This window comes from Megalobrama amblycephala, linkage group LG6 (genome assembly GCF_018812025.1).
Source record: "Megalobrama amblycephala isolate DHTTF-2021 linkage group LG6, ASM1881202v1, whole genome shotgun sequence".
Classification (NCBI taxonomy): Eukaryota; Metazoa; Chordata; class Actinopteri; order Cypriniformes; family Xenocyprididae; genus Megalobrama; species Megalobrama amblycephala.
In genome coordinates, this window is record NC_063049.1 from 12,651,149 (window position 1) to 12,667,682 (window position 16,534).

The 16,534-nt window shown below is 37.5% G+C and overlaps 1 protein-coding gene across 17 annotated transcripts in view; it reads right to left on the reverse strand.

The window, feature by feature from the left end:
- Nucleotides 1-15,889, reverse strand: part of mycbp2 (MYC binding protein 2) — a 114,411-nt gene extending 98,522 nt beyond the window's left edge. For all 17 annotated transcript variants that reach the window (XM_048192966.1, XM_048192977.1, XM_048192961.1 and 14 more), the window contains exons 1-3: nt 15,219-15,889; nt 10,588-10,663; nt 927-1,142 (exon numbers count right to left, since the gene is read on the reverse strand). In XM_048192966.1, the coding sequence (XP_048048923.1) occupies nt 927-1,142; nt 10,588-10,663; nt 15,219-15,493 (567 nt within the window). In that variant the 5' untranslated portion in view covers nt 15,494-15,889. The remainder of the gene's footprint in view (nt 1-926; nt 1,143-10,587; nt 10,664-15,218) is intronic.
- Nucleotides 15,890-16,534: the final 645 nt, after the last annotated feature.

Consider the following 16,534-nt stretch of genomic DNA (forward strand, 5'->3'; position numbering starts at 1 on the left):
TTTAAGACCTCGGATGAAAATCTGGCCGTTTTTAAGACTTTTTAAGGCCTTAAATTTAAAGTTCAGAATTTTAGACTTTTTAAGACTTTTTAAGACCCCGCGGAAACCCTGTGTGGGGTATGGGGGGGGGGGGGGTGTCCCTCAGTTGAAATAGTGGGGACCCCCTGAAAGAAATATAGAAACATTTCTACAGTCTTTTACCATTAAAATTATAATTTTTTTTGTGTAGTAAGCTTCCTAGCACCAAAAATCGCCCTCTGGGCGAATAAACTTTGAACCTTGAATCTAGCCAGACAGCATTTTAAAGAGTGAGCTCCCAACAGTAAGAAAGCCTAAAACCTGATCCAAAGGTAGGCAGCAAAATTATGCTGTCTTCTAACACCACGTGTAAAGTGTAAAGTGGCAAGTAGCACGATGCAACAAAAGCAAATAGAGCCTATAATAATCAATGATTCTGTCTACATTGGTTGCAGTAAATTGATGCTATTTCTGATGTACTCCATGTGACTGCGCTACTTCCGACATCAGTACAAATTAACTGGAAATTTCACTTTGACAAATCCAGTGTAGGCAGACTCGAGCTGTTGCAGCGCAGCGAGATGTTGACATGACAAGTGTCACACCCAATATAGATAGTGTAAGATATCTTGCAAAATTAAAAAAAAAAGTAGTATGACATGTATCCTTCCCAGCTTAGACAATCATATTTAGAGCAAAGGGAAAAAAGCCTAGACTAATTTAATTTAATGTTAAAGTTCTGATATCACGACCACCCAAGAATCTCAAATAACTGCAGTTTATAATATATCACTGGAGTCATCATAAAGAGAAACAAAAAGGTGAAACATAATAATACACTAAATCATCAACGATAGGACTTAACCACACGATTAGGCTTTGTATATGCATTGATGTCATCCACTGACCTTCGGCAGTTTGACGGCGGGTTCACGATACTCCTCCTCTTCCTCACTGTCTGAGTCGCCGCTCTGCACAGAGCTCCGGGAGGCCAGGGCCAAAACGGCTTCCTTCTGCTGCCAGTCCAGCACGCTGTGCCGTACATTACAGTAGACGTTAAATGCAGAGGGGTTGCTGTGGAGTTTAATGTCAGGCACTGGAAAGGCCCCATCCAGAGTCTCTGTCTGCCAGACGATAAAAATACAAAAAGAATTAGGAGCAATGCACAAGAGGAGGGAGGAAGAAATATTGTGAGACAGTAGGTTATAATGCATGTAGTAGCACATGCCTTGGGGAACACGGTACTTCATTGATTTTTATCATAAGGCAACAAGAATTGCTACTGTTTGAAGGTCTACATACACACAAAATAAAAACACAAAAACATTCATTATCAAATCCCTGAACCTACCCCTAAACTTAACCTTAGAAATAATATTGTAAACCAGATAGTTCAGACTGAATTCTGACGAGTTATGTTTGAAAATACAGTAAAAAAAAGCCAAAACACACACACACTCTAACCTTATATCAGTTGAATATTGTTTTAGTGCGTCAATTTGTAGCAGACAATGTATTTTCTCTTCAAGTTAATAACATCATATATGTTGAGAAATTTTATGATTGCTAATCACCTGTAAATAACACAAAGCAGTCCTGACCACTGATAACCGCATAGATATATCTACCGTAGTATAAATAGTACAGAAAAATGTTACAGTATATACCATCATATCATCCATTGCAATAATACAGCTAATGTTTTATTGTCCCATTCATCAATCTATCCCCTGATAGACAAATATAAAGACAAATTCATGAGTTAAGCCTAACTGCCAATAATAAAGGATGATGTAATGCAGAGAAGGTCATTCATTTTTAGGCGGACACCACAGAGAAATCTACCCCTCTGTGTCTGGCACAATGACATCAGACATCTCAAGTCATTAGGAAGCCACACATCAATGAGCTATGCCTAGCTCAAAATACTTCCTGTGATTTGCTATCAGTGCTGCAAAGCAAAAAGAGCTTGGTTAAGGTGTTACACCACTAACGTCTCTTTGCTTGTCCTTAAAAGTCGTAGGTGTGTCACTGACTGAGAATGGAGGAGAGCTGACAGTATACCCGACTGCCTCTGACTTTACTCTCCAATACAACGTCCCAAATTTGCAATGCCCCACTTTTGCAGTAAATGAATGTGAAGCTCACTGAAGTAAATCATGTAGGCCTATAGCTTCAATGACAAAAAGATTTACATTCAGTAAAGATAGACTGTTCTGCCTCCATTTTCTTATTGTATTAGTTATTTGAGGAGCCCTAGAAAAACCAACACTTCAAACTATGTAAATGAAGCCAGTTTCCTGAAACAGTACAGTGGTGAAGCAAATCTACAGTGGCATGGCAAAGGAAATTATATTTACCCAAGTTGTGAGTTTCCAGTGTGAACTGAATGTAACGAGATAAAAAGACAAAATGGAGCAAAATTTTATGAAATGTAAGGTTATAAAAACTCTTAAATATCTTAAATGGTATAATAAACATTTTAATTAGGTATTAAATTTGGAGATGTCGGAACAGAAACTTCGAACTTCAAAGTCTATGATTTAACTAAATAAATCGAAGTGCTGCATATTTTAAAGTCCCCCTGTGGTGAAAATCAAGTTTTTAAATGCGGTTTATATGTCTATGTGGTGTTTTTAATATGCTTTAAGACAAAACATGCAAAGTCAACACCATTGCTGAGTGTTTTCTCTTTAAAACTGCAGTGATCTAAAAACAGTTTCAATACGTGGTTTGAAATTGCTGATGTTTGTTACATCACAAACTACTAATTTTGGGGTTTGTGATGTCACCAACCCGGGAAGAAGCTTGCTGTAGTGCTGCGTTCACGTCACCTCGTATTTACTGGAATATTGATATGACAACACGTGACGTTGTATAGAGCTGTTCACGTCCTTTGACTGGGAATTATGCGTTTCTCTGGCACCACTATCAATGCCTAAATTAATATACAGCGGTCAGGTGGTACAGCGGCCACGTGGTACATGTGGGAGCTTTCAGAAAACTCCCAGCTTACAAGCTGTAATTACGAGCTCTATGAGGACGTGAATGCTTTTTACGAGCCAGAATCTCGTAGTTACAGTAATTACAATATGGCGTGAATGCACCTTAATCACTACCAGCCATTTGTTGTAGTCCTCAAAAAGCAATTTCTTTAAAAGAAAATATCTCCCTTTGCATTGAACTTTAAACGTCGTAACTTTGCAGATGTTGTTTATGCTCAAACAGCAACATTACACACTAACTAAAGTTAAAAAAGTGAAATCATAATCAAGGACCCCTTTAAAGGGAAAAATTTGGTCTTCCATAGTATTTGGATCATGTTAACCACAGGTAAAACCACATATTGCACCTCACCAGCACGGTAAAAAGTAACTATATTGTTTCTATAGTATTTGTTTTGAAAAACAGTAGCCTAAAGACATTTAGTATAATACAATTGCACAAAACTTGCTATAGCTTAAAGGATTAGTCCACTTTTAAATACACTTTTCCTGATAAATTTACTCACCCCCATGTCATCCAAGATGTTCATGTCTTTCTTTCGTCAGTCGAAAAGAAATGAAGATTTTTGAGGAAAACATTCCAGGATTTTTCTCCTTACAGTGGATTTCAATGGCTACCAACAGATTGAAGGTCAAAATTACAGTTTCAGTGCAGCTTCAAGGGCTTTAAACGATACCAGATGAGTAATAAGGGTCATATCTAGCGAATCGATCGTCATTTTCGAAAAAATACTTTGTTTATGCTTTATAAACAAAATATCGCCTTGAACGTACTTTCCGCTTCCGCATTCTTCATAACGCTTATGCTGAATGTTCTACGCCTTCCCTATTCTACTTACGGAACGAACGCGGCGCCAGTTTAGTTTTTATCCGTAACTTGAATAGGGAAGGCGTAGGACATTCAGCGTAAGCGTTATGAAGAATGTGGAAGCGGAAAGTACGTTCAAGGCGATATTTTGTTTATAAAGCATAAACGGTTGTATTTTTTTTTCCGAAAATGACCGATCGATTCGCTAGATAAGACCCTTATTACTCATCTGGTATCGTTTAAAGCCCTTGAAGCTGCACTGAAACTGTAATTTTGACCTTCAACCTGTTGGTAGCCATTGAAATCCACTGTAAGGAGAATAGTCCTGGAATGTTTTCCTCAAAAACCTTCATTTCTTTTTGACTGAAGAGAGAAAGACATGAACATCTTGGATGACATGGGGGTGAGTAAATTTATCAGGAAAAGTGTATTTAAAAGTGGACTAATCCTTTAATAACAAAAAATACTATAAATATATTACATTACTCCTTTAATACATTTATTGTCTACATTAATATAATAAAATTGATATGAATATCCCACATTTCTATCACAATATCATGGTTACAGTTTGTGTTACTAAAGTAAATCCATTGTAAATGTTGGTGATTTACGAATTGAAAAGCCTTCTAACTGGATCATAGTGGCACAAAGTTTCTCCTGTTTTCTGCGTTAGTGTTGTTGAGAACGTCAGCGGCGTTTCATCTGGCTTACTAGTTTAAATCATTATTTGTATGGTTTGTATAACTCTGCAGCGAACGCTTTAACGCTTTTCACTTGATCTCACATTGTTGTTAGTGGTCATGTGATCACCGTGGTGTGTTTTGAGCCGAGCTAATAAATGGTCCGTATGGCGCGGTTCATACGAGCAGCTCTGTTTCGCTCTGCTCTTGGGCCTTTTGCCATTTAATGTTTTTCATATGCAACAGAAAAGGCATCGCTAATCAGTCAGTTAGCATTAGTTAGTCATAAACATTATATTGAACACTAAAGGTCTACTAAAACATGATTCCAATTTCTTTTTTCTCAACGCAATATAATATCGATATCGTCTGGACAGTGGAAAATATCGTGATATGAATTTTAGCTTATATCGCCCACCCCTATGTGGAGGACAAAATCCAGCGGGAACTGGAAAGTCACGCACAGTCCTACGTCACTTGCCTAATCTTCACGTTACTTTAGCTTGCAAAGGAAACGCAGACAGCAACAGATCTGGGGGGGGGGGGGGACAATTTAAAAACACTAGCCTCCGAAAGCAGTCCTCAGAAATAGCAACAGAAGAACTGTGCACACCAAAAAGGACTTCTGCGTTGTTTTCCCCCAAACTCCACTGACATTTCTTCATTCGATAACAATGCAATCAGCCACATACTGTGCAAGTAACCAAGGGACATAACAAGCACTTGGAAGAACAACCTTTAACAAAACCATAATTGAGCAATGTAAGGAAAGGAGATGTTCCTTTGTAGCTTTGCAATGAGAGAATACAGAATATAGACCTAATAGCCAAAGAACAGACAATAAAGTCTAGTATAATGAGCCTGAAACAGGAGGGGTTGTTTCTATTGACCACATCAAAGAAAATTAATGTACTTTGAACAGTACATTTTATCAAAGACATTGTTTTGGTGAACAAACTTAACGCACAGAAATTACTATAAGTAAGCCATTCATAGTTGCAGCACTGTAACACTTGAAAATTCAACATCTTTAGCACCAAACCTAATACACCTGTTCTTGAGCCAGCTGGTATGAAGCAAATTTTATATTCATTGGTTTCTGTGGCAAATTTGATTGAAATATACTGCAATGCCTCTATGATAGTAAAGGGGGTGACAATTATGAATCTCACTGTGGTTATATTAATCATAGCATGTAACACAATGTGGACACACAATGATGTGTCTACTATTCCATTCTGCAGGCAACAATTGGGAACTTACAGCTGAAACAAGCAGCAGACCATGGAGCAAGAACTTAGCTAAATAAAACGCAGAGGGGCCTGAAGGTTGTATTTAGAATGTGAAAAGCCAGTCTGTTCAAAGGTACATGAGTCATACTATATACAATTTACCCACAAGTCCCACTACTGTTGCCCTGAAAGGTCAAGAGCTAAATAATATCAGCTTACAAGAAATACTGGTGAAATGGGAATAGCTAGTTTAAAGATCATCACCTCTGCAAGTATAAATGTTACAAACTAAAGGGCCCTATTTTAACAATCTAAGCGCATGGTCTGAAGTGCATGGCACAGGTGCACTTAGGGCGTGTCCAAATCCTTTTGCTAGTTTAACAATGGAAAAAACGGTCGGCGCACCAGGCGCATGGTCAAAAATGGTTGTACCTAGTCTCTTAATGAGTCATGGGTGTGTTTTGGGTGTAACGTGCAATAAACCAATCAGAGTCTGATCTCCCATTCCCTTTAAAAGCCAGTTGTGCTTGCACCATGGCGGATTCACTATTTACATGGCAGCATTTGCAAGCGGAAAGACTGAACGTTTCTCCAGAGAGGAATCCTTTTATTTTTAACATTTAAAATGTTTTGTGTGCTGCTGCCCATCCCTGTGTGCGTAACAAGCACGTTGTGCACCAGTCTATAGAGCGCGTTAGTAATATGCGCCTTTAAATAACAAAAAAAAATACTGCGCCATTGACTTTAGACAAGGTTTTTGTTGGTCAATGGCACAGTCATTTTCAGTTGCCTCAAAATAGCAATGCGCCAACAATGCGCCTGAACACACCTCATTTTCAGACCAGCACGCCCATGGCCGAACAGATGGGCGCGAGGGCATTTGCTATTAATAAATTATAACTGCGCTGGGCTGAAACTAGCAAAAACACTTGAATCTCGCCTGGTGTCACATTGCGCGTGAGTTCGCAACTTCGCACCAGTTGGCTGTGTAGTCACTGTCTGAAGATGTCGGCAGAAGCAGAGTGGCTGTTTTGCAGAATAGAAATATTCCAATTACTCCACTTTTTTGACACAGGTAGGCAAGAACATTACGGTAAAACGTAAGCTATGTCCTAAGGTGAAAAAACTGCACACACTCTCTGAGAGACAGTCTTCAGTCAGTGTGCTCTCAACCAAAGCGCACACACATATGTGTATTGAGATTTCACATATGTGACCTCTCGCGAGTGTCAGATTTTTGAGGTTTATTACACATAAACGTTTAAATACACACACAGTTATGTCAAAATGCCCATCTTGCTGTATATTCGCATTGGTTATGTGAATGTGAACAGCATGTGTAACAGCATATTGTCTCCGTCCATTAGGTCTTAGTGACAGCAGCCTTTAAAACATGATGAAAACAACAAAAGAAAAGCCTTAATAAGGATTCATCTATATTTAATTTATACAGTTCTGACTATGCAGAGTTATTTTATATTTGACTATTCAATTTCTGTGGTATTTTTCCTTACTACTATTACCTGAAAAAATATATAGTATTGTTTTATTTGTATCTTTAAAGATTTTTACTGTGGTATCGACTTTGGTATCGAGTATTGTGCATTTTTGGTGGTATCGGTACCGACTACTAGATTTTTGGTATTGTGACATCCATATTTGTTACTAAAAATAGTATTATAGTATGTTTCAATAAAGCTAAAATGATTTAAAAAGCTATAAAAGGCTAAACTATTCCATGTTTGACTCATATTTAAATGATTAAAAGAGTCTCCTCTCTATTGTCTATCTGGTCAAGGTTTATAGGGATTTTAAGAAGTAATTAGTAATGAGTTGAATTACTTATTGAGTAATTAAATTACTTTAATTAGAAAAGTATTTTAAATACAACATTGATGATGTAATTAGTAATTAATTTACTTTTTTGAAATAACTTACCCAACACTGGCACCGGGTGTATGATGGTCCCAAGTTTCATTATAGATTAGGGATGGATAATTTATTGAATATTCTCAGTATTTTCATGATAATACTGGTGATGACAAAATTAAGCAACATCATTAAAAATAATAAAACAGCAATGTAAAGTATCGGTAAGTATATCTCCATGATTCAGTTAAAATGTTTCAATGAATTGAATGATTCTCGCATGGCATTTATTTAAAAAACTTTTTTTAAAAATGTAAATAAAAAAAGTATGTCAATATTGCAACTATGCACTGGTTCAAGTGAAAGCAGGGCTGCCCCTGACTAAAGATTTTTCTAATTGACTAGTAGTCACTGGTTTAACCCATTATTCAACCAGTCACACGTTTATGATATTAATTGAATTACTAAAAGCTGCTGTCCGTAACTTTTCTTGGTCAAAAATTACCCAAAATAAATTGAGCAAGTACATAACCATCCAGTGTTTAAAACTATCTCCTTACCTTTTCTATTACCTTACTGATTCACAACAATAAGCTTGTAATAATGTTTTATAATCCAGATGGTACTGGTGGGTTTTCGCGGGAAATTCAAGCATGTTGCCATTTGTCTTTGCATCATTGCATCAAGTCTGTTTACATAAAGAACGAGTCCCAGCTAGTAGGCTACATCGAATGTGAGGCGGATCATTTATAGCCTTTTCTCACAGCAGCTGCAATAATTAAACTTAACGTTTGGATGGCGGATTGTTTGGTAAGACAAATTAACATTAGAGATTAGTCTGTACAGAAACTGATATCTACAGGTAATGCTAATACACACTAAATACACAGTCACGCAAAGTATAACAATAATAATAATAATAATAATAATTTGCATGGTTTGACATGATATGAGCTAAGCGATCATTAGATTTAATCACCATTGGCAATGCGATTTATTGTAATGCTTTTTTTTCCTCAGTTGGTCAGAACAAAAGTGGCAGACATGTTACTTGCTTGTTCAGATGACATTTTCCGGTAAAAATTCTTACTTTGGTCATACTTCAAGACTACAGTCTGTGATTCCAAAGTACAGTATCCACTAGAGGTCGACCGATTCATCGGTTTTGCCGACGCATACATTTTTAAACTGAGTTTTAATATTTATTTTATCTGTTAACCTTAGTTAATGCACAAACTAACGTGTAGAACTTCTCACTTTAATATATTCATGTTTATATATTTATTTCATTTTGCACATTTCAGTTCAGCATTGTTTTGTTTGTTTTTTTTATCCAGTATCCATTTTAAAAACAATCGTTATCTGTGTCAGTAAAATCCACTATCGGTCAACCTCTAGTATCCACACCGGTGCAGTAACTGACAGCCAAGGCACAACCCACGTAAAGATGATAATTCCGCAAACAACTGGAATTGCAGGTTTCAAGCAGAGATGGCGACAAAGAGGCAAAACTTACAGACTGCAGCTTTAAATATATACTAGGGGGGTAGCATCAGAAAATGGTTCGAGTTTCAGGGCTGAAAAAAAAATATTATTTGTTCTACATTACAGAGAAATACTAAACCATCATAATAAGCTTTTAAACATAAATTAAGTGCTAAAGTGCACACATACAGTTTGCAAAAGTAATGATTATGAATGTGTTGGGAAAAAACAGCAAGGAGGCTGCCTGTACATTTCAATAATTTATAATTTAACTAGTGTTGAATGTTTAAAAAAAAATTATATGTGGCACCTAAAAAATTATTTTAATAAATTGAATTTTTTTTTTCCCCTTATAGGAGCCAATCGCCCACTCTTAGTCAACAGTAGCACAAAGATGTCTGGGATTGTGTAATATCACAGATAAGAAATTGAATCAAACCAGCAGGGCAGTAAACTTTGTGATCCATCAAACAAAGCATACTGAAGTGCTTCACCACTGACAGGCACTTGAAGCCAAGCCCTCCCTGCTGGAGGAACTCCACCCATCTGTTTGTAAGCAAACAAAGACACGGAGCTCCTTTAAGGTGGCTGTGGCAGAGAAGGAGAAATCTAAATGAGCTCTTACTCCTTAGCCAGCAGGGTTTTAGAGAGGATTATTACTGCATATTCCCTTCTCCACTATCTACAATCACATTATTCTCTCTTACCCCTGCCTGTGAAGCACTCCAATCCACTAGGGAAAACAGAGCGCCTGGGAAAGGATATCCAAACACAATCAAGCATTAACCCCCACACATGCTTTGGGGAACGGGAAGACAATACACAATATCCAATACAGGACATTTTGGGTCTCAGCCTATTTTCAGAGCGCTAGTAAACGCTGTAGACATAGCGAGACAAACCCTGCTGCCAGGCACACCATAGGTGCTCACTGCAGGAGATGGAGGAAGCTGTTGCCATGGAAACGTGCAACACATGGGTCGCCATGCAACAGCCAATCGTGACCTCGCCACTCCCGCGTTCCCCACCATGTGTAAGTGTTTACTGGTATCTTCTCAAATGTGATGACTAAAATCATGAAAAATATGGATAAATATGTATATGTATATGTGCTATATTGTGATCAATGTCAAAACTACTATTATAAATAAAAATATCTTGATGCTCTTAATCAAAATGGCCAGAAACCAGAAAATCCTGACCTGAAGATTCAAACAAATTTGGTAACAGAATCATTGTTTTCTGATGTTAAAGATGATATATTGATGAGAAAGAGAGTTTGAGATGCCATGAATCTTTATGCATTGTGAGAAACTAACAATGAAATACAAACAGATCCAGCAGAACTCTATGGAAGAAGCATAAGTCTTCAAAACTCAAATGTGAATATGGAAATTATGCTACCAAAAATGGCTTTTAAACCATGTAACTTTAGTGTCTGAATGAGGCAGCAAATGTCTAGCAATGAATCTTAGAGTAAATCTTACCTTTGTTCTTGTTTTCACTTTTGATTTGACTTTTTGCCGCCTTTTTAGTTTCTTCTTGCTCAAAGCTTTCTTTCCCCTGGAAAATATTGACACATGTTAGATCTGGGTTGCAGTGTCAGCTATCATTAATCAAAAATTAATACAAAGGTCTATCTAGATAATAACAGACAAATGGCATTAAGTCTTTTCCAGACTGTAGCTTATTCAGGCCAAGAACTGCCTGCTTAAAAAGAAGTTTGTTTAGAAACAATAAAAATAATAACGCTAAAGATGTTTTAAAAATCATTCTGTCAAAGAATAGCCACACCACAACTATAACAATAGCGGCACAGAGAAACAATATCGTTGGAGTCATTTTCACAATGACTTTCTTCCAGCTGATGAATGATAAAAACACTGAAAGCCAATCAGAAGCTGTCCTGCTTTAAAGCTTGAGCATTTAAAGTGGCAGATGACAAAACTGTAGCACGGGCTTATAATAAACAGACTGTTATCGTGTATTGGTGTGGATGCTAATGTAGTTATCGTTAGTATCGTTCTTGGCATGTGAACGGGCCTAAACACATGGAAATTGACCACACAGTTTGTTTTGTTTTTATATGCTGTTTAAAGATGGATTTATCTGATACAGTTACAATAAAAATAAAACACCGGCATGGAAAAACATTTTTTAAAAAAACGTGTAGTGCGTCAGTACATTCATTGTAAACAATTTTATTCTCTAGTGGACTTTGAAACTTGAAAGAAGGAAACTGTGTGGAAGTCACTTTGGAACTGCTGGTTTTTGAAAAATGTTTGGTAGTGTGCCATTTCAGGCATGTGATAAGCAAATTATCAGCATCTTGCACAGTGCTTGCAGAGTAGCATTTACTGTGAATCAAAACTGTAAACGAAACTTTACACTGTATCATGCAGCACGCCAGACTATATATTTATTTAATTACAACCTAACCATCCAATGCGATTTGATGATCGCATTAAGCCATATCTCATTCTCAAAAGGTCACAACATTGTCAAAATTGATAAAAGTTACCGGGCAATAACACCATTTCAATGGTGATTTTTACACTCATTTGGCACTTTGAACCCTAGTTAAGGGTGTCCCACAGATGGCACAGTGAGCTCTCAGATTTCATCAAAAAGATCTTCATTTGTGTTCCAAAGATAAACAAAGGTCTTACAGGTTTGGAACGACATGAAGGTGAGTAATTAATGACAGAATTTTCATTTTTGAGTGAACTAACCATTTAAGGCTATTTTGCGATTGCAATAATCACACAGTAACCAATCCCCCACTCCACCCACCAACCATTTTTTACGTGGATTTAAGTAATTCAAGTGGGTCATACTTTTACGGTCAGAAAATATGAAAATCATATTGCTGAGTATGATCCAGGCAGTCAGTTAATTGATTGTCAGGCGTCTGAGGCTGACACTACTAACCTATTTTGTATTTTTGATTTTGTCAGGTTTTCAGTTTTTAGTGTCAATTCAATGTACCAGTAAAAAGGTCCAGAGGTCATATATAACATATATCTTAATAGGTCAGCATGTAGTTATCCCTGTAATGTGTTGTTTTAACATGCATTTTTAATGAGCATGGATTTTGAGAGCAATATCCCACAGTTCAAGAACCCAGTTCAAAAACAAATTGATTGAAGTTTGTCTTTTTTGCATTTGTTTAAATTTGCTTATACTCTGTAAAATGACACTCTATGTCTAACTAGAGAACTTGCAAATAGTCTAAGCCAGTGGTTCTCAATTGCTCTGGCCATGGGACCCACATTTACATTTGGTCATTAAGCTTTTTTTTTAGGAATTTGGATCAAGCTCATTTATTTTCAAAAAATGGATGACACACACGCAAGTACCGTCCCACTTTATTTAACATAAACATAATTGTAAGTATATCACTAACACTGATGAATAAACAGTAAAAGGTAAGGCAATTAGTCCCAAACTAGTTTTAGTTAATACAATGAAGTCAGTAAGTTGGTATGAGCCTTTTTATTCAGCAACACAACAAAAATAACATTATTTTTGTTATTTTAGAAAATAATGCTCTTTACTTAAACTGCGTCTGACAGAAGAGTCAACCACATCTGTCAAAATAAAAGTCTCACATCAGAAAAAACATTTAGAATTATATTTTTTGTGTTGTTTCTTGGACTACACACTCCGCAAGCCACTTTTGGTTTGCGACCCAACGCTTAAGAAATACTGGTCTAAATCCTAGTGGCAAACCCAACTCAAGGAAACCAAACCTCTCTTGCAGCAATAGCAACAGCGGGCGATCATGGTTTCATTTTCAACAACACAGCCATCTGAATCTGCTATTATGTTGAACCTTATATAGGAATTGTGTTGAAGTGCTAGAGCTTGTGTACGGCGGTAAACAATAGGACCAACAGAAGCTGATTATATGCAGTGAAAAGTGAAAGCACAGAGGCTCCTTGTGATGAAGAGCCTGAAGGTTGGGAGGGGCGTTCAACGGTTCAGCGCAATTTACACGCTATCAATGCTGGTGACGTAATAAGTGGATGGAGCAAGTGTACACTACAAAACCACTTGTAAATGATTATTAAACCTCAAAGAGAATTTTGCATAGAGAAGCATAACAATATTCATACTTTTTCTGTAATCTCACATATCTTGAAGGAAAAAAAGGTTTTTTACCTCTAGTCATCCAGCACTACTTTTGACTCTTGAGTTGTATGTGAGAATTTAATTTTGAACCTTTTTGGGGTAAATTTCATAAACATAAAAAGCAATTTGGTAAATCTAAAACACTATGATGAGTTTTATTTATTGATTGAATCTCTTCAAGGGTTAGTTCACTCAAAAATGAAAATAATGTAATTTATTACTTGACATTTATTACTTGTCATTTAAACTCATGCCGTTCCACACCCGTAAGACCTTTGTTCACCTTCGGAACACAAGTTAAGATATTTTTGTTGAAATCCGATGGCTCTGTGAGGCCTGCACAGCCAGCAATGACATTTCCTCTCTCAAGATCCATTAATGTACTAAAAACATAATTAAATCAGTTCATGTGAGTACAGTGGTTCAATATTAATATTATAAAGCGACAAGAATATTTTTGGTGCGCCCAAAAAACAAAATAACGACTTATATAGTGATGGCCGATTTCAAAACACTGCTTCATTAAGCTTCGTAGCGTTATGAATCAGCGTATCGAATCATGATTAGGATCACGTGTCAAACCACCAAACTGCCGAAATCACGTGACTTTGGTGCTCCGAACCGCTGATTCTACATAAAAGATTCATAACGCTCCAAATCTTCATGAAGCAGTGTTTTGAAATCAGCCATCATTATATAAGTCATTATTTTGGGGGGTTTTAGTGCACCAAAAATATTCTTGTCACTTTATAATATTAATATTGAACCACTGTACTCACATGAACTGATTTAAATATGTTTTAAGTACCTTTATGGATCTTGAGAGAGTAAATGTCATTGCGCCCTATGAAGGCCTCACGGAGCCATTGGATTTCAACAAAGATATCTCAATTTGCGCTCAGAAGATTAACGAAGGTCTTACAGGTGTGTAACGGCATGAGGGTGAGTAATAAATGACATTATTTTCATTTTTGGGTGAACTAACCCTTTAAGTATAAATAAATTAAAAAAAAAACTGTTTTATTTGCCAAGGATTTGAATATAAATGGAGTGTATGAATGTGAAGGTTTCTTGGTAACAAAACGGAATGAAATGTGCTGTCATTTTTACTTTGTCATTTATTTAGATTTGTTGGTAACTGTGAAACTGCTTATGGACTATGGACTATGGACAAGGTCAAATTATAATAAATACATAAGCAGAAACAATGTTCTGTGCAGGAAGATCACTAATAAGAGACGTCAGATAGCGTGTGCGCGCCTCTCTCTACAGCAGGGTGACGTCAGGCAAAACAGAACCCAGCCCTTCGCATAAACGAGACAACTGCTGCTCTGAGTATATGCGATATCCTTAATGTCGTTCAAGAAGTCACATTACACAAATGAAGTGTCTGGTTATTAACAATAATCCCCTTAAACATGCAATTCATTGAAGAAGGATCATTTCTACAACATTAGCTGGGGCTGTAAGACGTTACACACGCCTGACAACACTTCACTACTCAAAATTCAGTCTTAAATGTACACATATTTAAAGGTGAAAGGTTCTATTCTAACTTATTTGCATAATACTATGCAAATATGCATTGTATTCGAAGCCAGGTAAATTATATCATACATTTCAAACTCATTCAACTACGTCCTATTAGCACACCTACATTAGTTTGGTTGTGCAGGAGATATTAATTTTGTTAACCGTGACAGCGCGGAGGTGACGTTTTTAAAAAGTGCACAAATCAAAATCAAAACAAACTGAGCTTTTCCGTTGACAGTGATGAGATTAAACGAGTGTTTTAGCTGCGCTCGCTAATGTGTTATCGCTAAGGAAGTTAGCCGCATGCTAACTGCTAATACTGCCGCTGTTGCTACTGTTTGGGCTCAAATGAGCTCATGTTTAACCCACTGGGTTTTGTTTACAAACACATCCATCCGCACAGAATCGTGGCCCATTTCTCATCCCAACCGAACCGGTAAATCAGACTCACCTGCCGAGGTTTAGCCCCTGCTCTTTGTCGTTGATCGCGGTGGTGTAAATCCTCCGGTAACGCTCCGCCAGTGCTCGCCCTGAGAGAAGAAGCTGGTAGCGGCTCCGACAATCCGATCGGGGCCCCACAACGGGACAGGAGCCCATCCCTGATCCGATCGATGCGAAATCGTGTCCAGCTCCGGGAATGACCCTGACACCCAGCCCCATGGAGTGGGATGAGGACAGAATCCCGCTGCCACCGGCACCCGCTGCCGCCGCAGCAGCACACATCATCGTTTAGGGGAACAACGCATATATTAGATTACAATGTCAATCAACAGAGCTAAAATTCCCGAGCACATCCCATATATCCGCTCCGCAAACCCGCAAAAACGCCCGGCGAATTACATCCGAGTATCTCCAATTAAAACGACGTTTACGGTTAGCCGCTCTGCTGCGACTGCGAATTACGCTTCAAAAACCAGCCGTTATTTCCTCGATTGCAGGCGATCCAACCGCGTTCAACCGCCCGAAGTGAAACGAGTCAAACGCGCGAGCTGACGTCCGTGCTTTGCGTTTATTCCTGCTGTTTTTCTTGACCCCGTGAAGACAGCACCCCTAGTAGCGCTGCCATCTTAGCTTCATCATCCTTCCCTGTTCATGTCGCTGACTGTCAAGCATGCTGGGATACATTCCCATCCATAGCACACACACCGGCTGTGATTCAAAACGCAGTGCGCGGACTACCTAGATACTAATTGGGCGTTCGAACGAAGATTCTAAAACGCGCCTAGAGTGCTTTCTTGCTAGGGGACTCGATAGGTTTCGAAACGCGACCCCTGTAGTAATGGAGCGGGCGAGTATAACGCAGGTTTAGATGCTTTAACGTTCGTTTCCTCTCAGAAGAATTTGAATTTACTGCACGATAATAAAAACACATTCATGGCGATTATTAACTTATAGGGGGCATGGTGAATCCTACATTAAATTTGTATCGTTATTATTTCATGACAATACCATGAATTTCTGGTAATATTAGGCCTGTTTTATAAGATATTTTACAGGCGGTTATTGTATTTACATATTGCTTTGTAATACTTTATTCTGATTGGTCAATAGCAATATTCTGTAATAATTGTATATTATACAATTAATTAATATAAAATGATATATAAAATAAAATGTATATTTAATTGTCCAAACAACATCATAGGACTCAGCATTCTTTTCTCACATAATAAAATAATCTCATTAATTTGGCCTTTATGTCTGTTCATTTAGCCCTATTCATTTCATTCAGTCATGCTTACAGGTAGCCTATAGTTTACCCAAAAT